This window comes from Apis dorsata, unplaced genomic scaffold, assembly GCF_000469605.1.
Source record: "Apis dorsata unplaced genomic scaffold, Apis dorsata 1.3 scaffold_517, whole genome shotgun sequence".
NCBI lineage: Eukaryota > Metazoa > Arthropoda > Insecta > Hymenoptera > Apidae > Apis > Apis dorsata.
Genome location: NW_006263742.1, coordinates 403455 through 412276, shown reverse-complemented (window position 1 = coordinate 412276; position 8822 = coordinate 403455). Strand labels below are relative to the sequence as shown.

Below are 8822 nucleotides of genomic sequence, written 5' to 3'. Positions count from 1 at the left end.
TATAATATATGTGTATATATAACTAAAAAACAATATTTTTCTTCAAAATGGCAAAAAATTATGATATAAAAATATATTTTTGAATATAAGAATATAAAATATTTCTTTTATATTATATAAATATATCTTTTATATATTATAATTATAAAAATAAGATATATCAAAAATTTTTTAATTTATAGAAGTTATATGCATATGAAAAAAATAATGAATAAAAATATAAAAAATCAAATATAAAGCTAATTCTATGACATATTATGAATTTTAGTAAATGAAAAAATATTAAATTATATCTTTAAAAAAATTAATATTTTCAATAATATTAATTTCAAAATTAAAATAACAATTTTTTATGTTTACTCGCAAATTTTTAATCGCTTTTTTCAGTTGCAACAAGCCATCGATGATATTCATTTCTTAAATAAACTAATGATTCACATTCTTTGCACTCTTTATTTTCTTTTTTCTGTTGTTTCTTCTTCATTTTTTTTTTTTTATTTTTATTATTATTAATGTTTTTATTTTCATTGACACTTGCCATTTTAATCGTTTCAAGTATCACATTTGGATTATTTTTAACAAATTTTGTAATTTGCATCAATGGTGTATTTACTTCTTTTTTTTGAAATAATGATTCTTGATATACACTACGTGCAATACGTAAAAATACTATATTTTTTTCAAATAAATCCACAGAATTCACAGTTGTCCAATGAATATTATCTATAAACTTGTTAGGCTTTTTATTAGTAATACATGCCAAAATTTCTTGTTTATTATATTCTATCATTGGACAATTGTAATAATATTCAGTATCATTTCGTACATTTTCCATATAATCCGTTACCATGTAACTTAAAAGATTTTGTTCATCATGAATTTTATAGATATCAGATTCGTGACGTACACAACTAAGACCAATGTACAAAAAATTGGCAAAATGCTCAATATTTAGCTCTACTTTTATTTTTTCAATTGTTCGTCCTAAAGCAGCATGATATGTCAGCGCGTAAGGACGTAAAGGAAATTGCCATAATTCATCTATATGTATAACATTCTTTAATAACCAAAGACGATAGGCTGGTAAAATCTGATAATAATTAAGTCTGATTTGTTTGATTTCTTTAACATGATTATTTTCAAAACGAATTCTTAAACATTTAATTTTAATACCTTCATATATTATATTTTCCAATACAACAATATTGTTAACACCATCTTCATTAATATATATATATTTATATCCTTCTACTAATATCAGAGTGGGAAAAAATTTCATTCTTCGTTCTTTGCGTTTCGAAAGTGGCACGATGCAATCATGATTTGAATTATAATAAAAATATGGCGCTTCGACATACGGTTTTTCTATCGACTGCAAATATTTAATAAAACGAGATAAACGCATTGTAATTTTACGATGAGTTTGAGCTATGTAAACAGTATCAAAACGTTCCTCAGTGAAATATTTTGATCGAAAAAGAGAATAAAAGAAATAACGCAAATTATAATAAAATTGGATATTTCCAATAGGTTGAAATTTTTGAATAAGTTTACGAAAACACGTCAATTTATCTTCAAGCACGGCATCACACGTTCGTGTATTAGTTAATTGATTTATCATTAAATCGTTAAATATTTGAATGATGTGAAAATTATTTTCATTATGATATGAAGATTTATTGATTCCATTTAATTGCATGTGATATCCAGCAAAAATTAAATGCAGTCGATGTTTAAGTGATAGTATATATAACAAAAGTAACATATTTGGCGATGATATAGTATACATATCTATAATAAAAATACTTGCATCTTCACAGACAAACTTTTTAGATGATACTATTAAATTATGAAGTTCTTCGACTTGGTCATATCCGTACGAACTAAACATTTGAATCGCATCATAATATGATAGATTGAAATAATGCATACTAAAAGATATATACGTGTATGTTTTATTCTTCTTCAATGAAATTTCACTTGCTTGGTCTTTTCTGAATGTAATATACGCTACAGGTTTCTCGTAATTTGCAACGAAAGTAGATAAAAGAAATGTTTTACCGGTCCCGCTTGGAGTGTTAATCACAACAATTGCATTATCTTTTTTCTTAAATAAATTGCATATATTGTTATATACTTTCTTTTGATCCTTATTTAAACAATCGTAAATCAGTTTCTTTTCTCCAGTACATTTGACACATGTATTAATATTCAATAATCTTAATTCTTCTTCCAACTGCATCGTGGATCTTGTTATTTTATTAATTCTTTTTATTTGTATGTTTTAACATCATCCGATAGAAACGATTGAAAAAGAAAAAGAAAAAATAAATTTCTATCAATGTATTTCAAAAAATTATAATATTAATTAAAAATTAGAATGTTAATAAAAATTTAAAGAAGAATATTGCTTACCTTTCTACGTTTAAGATATTATTGTTTTTTTCTTTTCCAGATATTTATTATAGAATGATGATCCTTCCATTTAAATGTTTAAACATCTGCAAACATATAAAAACTGTTAAAAGCTACGATAATATTAATTATCAGATAAATAAATATCTTTACAATTGATATCTATATTATTATCATAGATTAAATTTCTTGTTTTTTTATTACACATTAATCATTAATCATTTTTATTACACATTACATATTATATCGATTATCATATATAATTAAGAATAAGTCATATAATAATAGAAAATTTTTCGAATATTTAATTTAACAATTATCAACAATGATAATGTGAATATATATTTTAAAATTCAATTTTCGATAAATTTAATTTAGATTTTTATGTGTTAAAAAAATAAAACGTAATAAAGATTTTATTATTATTATTTTTTATTATTTAAAATTATTAATTCAATTGATTCGATTAATTTGTACGATTGTTTGTCACAAAACTGGATGAATTTTTTTTATGAATTCTTCAGAATTGAAAATTTCTTCTAATATCAAAAAAATAAATATCGATTCATTCTCGATAAAAATAAGTTATCTCCAACTAATGTATTTATAAATAGAAGAGCATATTATAATATCTAAAATATTACGACTATTCTGTGCATCTTCAGTGTTTTTTTCTAAGAAAAAAAAGAATAGAATAAAATTCTCAAAAAAATTTTAAAAATTTAATTCTGTTTCTCATTTTACATCTTAATTAACTTTTTTTTTAATTGATTTTTTTGAAACATCGAATTTATGGCATCTATCGAGGATGAATATTTTAAATATTGTTATAAAATTAAATTATTAAAATATTATTTTGACTTATAGCATTATGATATCTTAAATATTATTTATATAAAAAGGAAAATATTTTATATGCTTCTATTCTCAATTCTAATGCCAATAATATATAAAAGAATTTAGTAATGATGAATTGTATAATAATATCCATGTGTAATAATACACGTGAAAAATGAAAAAATGAAATGATCGCCAATCATAAATCGGTTCCTGAAAGAGATAAGACGACATTATCAAAAGAAAACAATCAGATTAATAATCAGTTCATTAATATGATTTCGAATGTCAAAGAAATTTTCGAATATTTTTTCTATTTTTAAAATATTCAATTTGGTATCCTAAAATTAGTACAATATTCTATTGTTTTAAATGTTATCTTGTCAAGATTCTTGACAGTATTTATTATATTTATACATTGATTATTATTTCCAAAATATAATATATCATGTTTATATTATAGCGACATTAAATTACTGTAAAAATTTCTTCTTGAAGGAACATTGTCATTCCTATTCTATACAACAATCTTGTTGCTATAATAAATAATTCAGATTAAACTTTTTGAGATTTGATAAGAATTTTAAATTAAAAATATCTTCTTTAGTATAAAAATAAGATATAATTTATATAAAATATTTAAATATAAAAAAATAATTAAATATATAATTATAAAAAATATAATTAATGAAAGTTATGAATAGAATATTGATATTTCATACGTACATAAATAAATATTTTTTATAAATATTCTTCTTTCGAAAATTTAGAATTTATTCCAAGTGACTTGTTTTAAAAATTTGTTTTGATAATGAGATGCTTCTTAGCTCATCAAATTAAATGACTAATATTTAAAAATTTTCAATCTATTTATTTCTTCTCATGAGTTTTTTCCTTTTGGATTTTCTTTTAAATTCGATGAACTCATACATGGAATTACCATTTTTTACATAACGAATGTTATAACAAAGACATTAATGTAAAAAATGTTGTGAGATAAAACATGATTAATGAATACGGAAAATTTTTCTATGCTGTATAATTAAATTTGTGTACATTCATGAAAAATAAAAATAATATTATTTTTTTAATGAAACTTTAACTAAATGACAATGTATCTTTATAATTATAAAATAATTGTTATCTATATATACGATAGAACCGATATAATCTATATAAAAATTTTAATTCCATCACATTCCGAGAAATCTTTTGTGAAATTTAATATCTAGATTATCATTTACCACTTGATACAGACTATAGAATTGTTCATAATATAAACTGATCTTCGATCCTTGTTTAAATATCGTTTCTTTTTTTAGTTCATTTCGATAATTATCATGGTCACGGTTATGAAACTGCATGCAAGGGAATTCCCCGAGAATATATCATACATATGATATTTTACAGAATAATTTTAAATTAAAAAAGTTAACTTCTTTTTCTCATTATTGTTACATTCTGAAATTGAATAAATAAATAATAATAATAATAAATTTAGAAAATAAATAATATAATAAATTTAGATGTAATTTTAGAAATCAACAATTTCAAAAAAATAGATATATATATTGAATCAAATATATATTTCTTTTTCTGTATTAAGACACTTAATAAAAGCAAACATATATTTTTTTAAATCTAAATATTTTCTTTGACATAATTTAACATAGGTTATATTGACATCATGATAAATGATTATTATATATTTTTATATTTCTAACTATTTATTAATGAATGAATGAATCATATAAAATAAAACGCAATTAAACTTTACTTACAGAATATTACATTTTGAAAGAGTTCATATTTCATTTGTCCAATTCGAATTCTTTTCACGCACTATACAAGATAATAGTTTAACACAAATATAAAAAATGCTTAAACGCTTCGAGATACGCGTTCTACGAAGTTATATGATTAAATGTATCGTAATCTTCTTCAGTAAGAGCGTATGCTGAATCAACTTTAAAGCCTAGTACGTGGCATTGCTTTGACGTCCTGACAAATCAAAGAGCCGGCTTACCTACATACATCTAAACATATATACAATACATTAAATAGAACTATTTTGTTAATTTCAAGAAATAAGAAATTTATTTTCTTTAAAGATCATATATAACTAATCCATAGTTAATTCAATATAGAAATCCATTTTTATTCAATATATTAATGTATTTTTTTTTATATTTTTTATATGTTTCTTTATATATATGTATTAATCATTATTGAATTTATAACCAATAAATTTCCTTTTATAATTTAAATATTTTTTTTCAATTATTAAAAAGAAATTTTAGATTTAAAATCCACAACATTGATTTAAACATAATAATAATTATTAATAAATATTATTTTTTATATTATTTAAAAAAAAATTAATAAATAGTAATATAAATCTATTTATTTCATGATGTATTGTTCGAAATACCAAAAATGATTGATTTTAAAAATACGATACGAGTACAATTATGATAGTAAAATATATTATCCTCAAAATTTAATTATAAAAATAAAATTAATTTCAACATATTTTGAATAATTAAATTTGATTAAAAGTAGAATTTATTAAATGAAATAATCGAATGTATTTATTATATTAATTAATCAAAATTAATCATTGTAAATAAAAAATATTTAGAGAATTAAATTTAATAAAAAGAAAAAAATTTATAAAATCATAATTTATAAATTTTTTAGTATTAATTATCCATGAAAAATAAATTCATATTTTTAAATAACTCTAAAAATAACTAGAAATTTTATAAAAAGAACTATATCATAAATATGTGACTGTTTTCAATTTCATATTGAAATATGGTAAATTTCAAATACAAATAAAGTTTCCATTATATGTGTTTTAATTATATTTATGATTAATATGGACCATAAATATTTTCAATACATATATAAAAAAAGAAATAATAAAGAATAAATTACAAAAAATTATATAATGCAATTTTTTATTACATCATAATATATCATAATATAAAACCACATATAAAACCAAAAATATTTATGAATTTTTGATGAAATTTAATATATTAAATAAATACTACAATTTGTAATTGTACTACTAAATTATTGTATAATTGTATAATAAATAATATTAATTATATATTAATAAATAATATTTTCAAATATTTTAAATAAAATAAATTAATTGATATTAAATAAATTAATTTTTAAATATATATTGATAATATATATTGATTGTATATTTAATTTTATACGTACGATTGATAATTTTATACGTACGATGAAATTTCATGAAGTAAATTCCACAATTCTTATTCAAATTTTTTTACTAGATACATAAAAACAGTAACAAGTTGACCAACTTATAATATTTGTAAAGAACTGTGATGGCATTTTGATCGTTAATAAAGCATGATTCTTAAGACTTAATATATATCTTTCAAATTTATTATAGTGACATTGTGAATGTATCATAATTTATAAAATGATATTTTTCTATTATTAATTTAACATAATTTATTTTTATAAATTTTTTATTAATATTAAATTTAATACATTTAAATGTAATTTTCTTATACGATATAAAATGTTATAATTATTTTATGTAATTAATTATTTTCAAATATTATATTTATATGTATGAAATAAAAATATATAAATATATGTAAATAAATTGAAATCAAATTGTCTATATAATAATATACTAAGATTTATGGTTCAAAAATTGTAATAATTGTAAAGAATAATTATTAAGAAGAATATTGTATTATAAAAAAAGTTATTTTTTGTTAAATTATATTTATTTATGCTATTTTTATTTACTAGATATTAATTGTAGTGTATTTTTAATAAATGATGTTAATAATAGAATTTTTTATATAATAATACATAGGAATACATATATAATATATTATTGTGATTGCATAAGTATATGTAAGTATGACGTCATAGTAACTAGAATATATATCATTTATACTTAAAAAACAAATGACATATTGAAATTCGCGTCATACTTAAATATAAATATGGCGTAGGGCGGTGGCATGTATCGTACCAATTCGATCGATAACTTTCGATGAGTATTCAAGTCGATCACCTAACATCACCTATTTCTTGTGCTAATGAACTTTGTGCATCTTTTCTATTATGCATTACCTTTTAAAGATATACTTTTATTGTATCCAGGAAAGGTTGATTAGAAAGAATAAAGAGGTTATATATTTCGATTTGACAGGCGCAAGTACTGTGGTGGGACAGTAACGAATACGAAGGCGATTGAAAAGTTGAGCAGTAAAGAACGATAGTTGCTGTTGAACGGACGAGTTCAAGCAGATTTGTTAAGAAGAACTTTTGTTAAATTTAAATGTTCCTCTTGTTATCTATTATTTATTTAATGCCATAGAAAAATTACTTGAAACAGATAAAAGATAAAATAAACGATATCTAAAATGGATGATAAAAAGACAGGTGAGTACATAAAAAAATGAAATTTTTTTAATGATAAATTTATTTAAACATAAAATTTAATTTTACAATTTAATATAATGAATTATTTTTTATGCAATAATGTTTAGTTGAAGTATATAATAAAAACAGCTGTTAATAGTTTTTATATTTATAGAATTTAAATTGATTTTCAAATACGTTTTTTATTTAAATATAATGATAAATAATTGCTATAATTCTATTATTTATTTAATTATTTTTTATATATAACTGTTAATTTATACTGATTGATTAATTTTATTCATGTTTTTTTTCATTATTAGAACACATTGTCATGACTCCGAAATCTAAAACTGCAAATTCTACAACTATTATAATAGAAAGGCAGAGTTTAGAATCACCAACAGAAAATGGAAATGAGAATAATGTTCATGTTGCTGGAGGAGATCATAAAGGAATAGTTATCAATAAACAAGCAATTACTGGTATATAAAATTTTATAATTATTCAGTACATTGAAATAATATTAATATAAAAAAAATGATATCATAAAATTTTTATAGTAACAAATGGAGAAGTTCATCCAGCACATCTTTGCTTACAATTTAGAGTATTCTTAGTGAGTGCTCAAAGTGGAAAACATACACAGGAATCCAGAACTCTTCAGTTTTGGTTTATAGATACACTTTCAGAGATAGAACATCCCAGTGTGGCACAAGAATTCTTTAGGGAATTAGTTAGTCCCAAAGAATTTCCAAGAGGTAAAAATCATTTTAAATTTATTGAAATTGTTATATATAATAATAATCTATAAGCATAGATATACTTTATAATTAAAAATAATTTTTTATAATTAAACTATTAAGTTTAATTATAGAATATTGATTTATTATAATGTATGGATATAAGATAATTTTAATCTTAAAATATTATATATTAATTATTCCATGTTGCTATTTTAAAAGAATTTTTTTTTAATAATTATAACAATTAAATGAAATTATAATTTCAGCAAATTATATGATTTTGTTACAGATTATGTTGGATTTATAAAGAAAATAATGAAGTTAATGTTGCATAAGTATTCTACTATTAAAAAGATAGAAGTAGAATTGAAACAACTTGAAGAACCAATTAATCTTCCA

General features: G+C 20.4%; 3 protein-coding genes across 4 annotated transcripts in view; 1 reads left to right on the top strand and 2 right to left on the bottom strand.

Moving 5' to 3' along the window:
* Positions 1 to 271: 271 nt before the first annotated feature.
* LOC116186214 lies at positions 272 to 2310 on the bottom strand. The gene has a single exon (XM_031512809.1). It carries the CDS (start codon positions 2240 to 2242, stop codon positions 371 to 373), a length of 1872 nt encoding a protein of 623 aa, XP_031368669.1. The 5' UTR covers positions 2243 to 2310; the 3' UTR covers positions 272 to 370.
* Positions 2020 to 8822, bottom strand: part of LOC102675139 (sialin) — a 29310-nt gene continuing 22507 nt past the window's right edge. The window contains exons 9-10 of the mRNA XM_006620541.2: positions 2416 to 2501; positions 2020 to 2267 (exon numbers count right to left, since the gene is read on the bottom strand). Coding sequence (XP_006620604.1) covers positions 2494 to 2501 — 8 coding nt within the window. The 3' untranslated portion in view covers positions 2020 to 2267; positions 2416 to 2493. The remainder of the gene's footprint in view (positions 2268 to 2415; positions 2502 to 8822) is intronic.
* LOC102674931 overlaps positions 7237 to 8822 on the top strand; it is a 7761-nt gene continuing 6175 nt past the window's right edge. The window contains exons 1-4 of one of the 2 annotated variants that reach the window (XM_006620536.2): positions 7237 to 7698; positions 8001 to 8162; positions 8241 to 8438; positions 8713 to 8822. In XM_006620536.2, coding sequence (XP_006620599.1) covers positions 7680 to 7698; positions 8001 to 8162; positions 8241 to 8438; positions 8713 to 8822 — 489 coding nt within the window. In that variant the 5' untranslated portion in view covers positions 7237 to 7679. The remainder of the gene's footprint in view (positions 7699 to 8000; positions 8163 to 8240; positions 8439 to 8712) is intronic. The other variant, XM_006620537.2, reaches the window with a different exon arrangement.

Bases quoted from the DNA above. Each gene is read 5' to 3' on its own strand.
- LOC116186214 (XM_031512809.1), bottom strand. From the start codon at position 2,242: ATGCAGTTGGAAGAAGAATTAAGATTATTGAATATTAATACATGTGTC.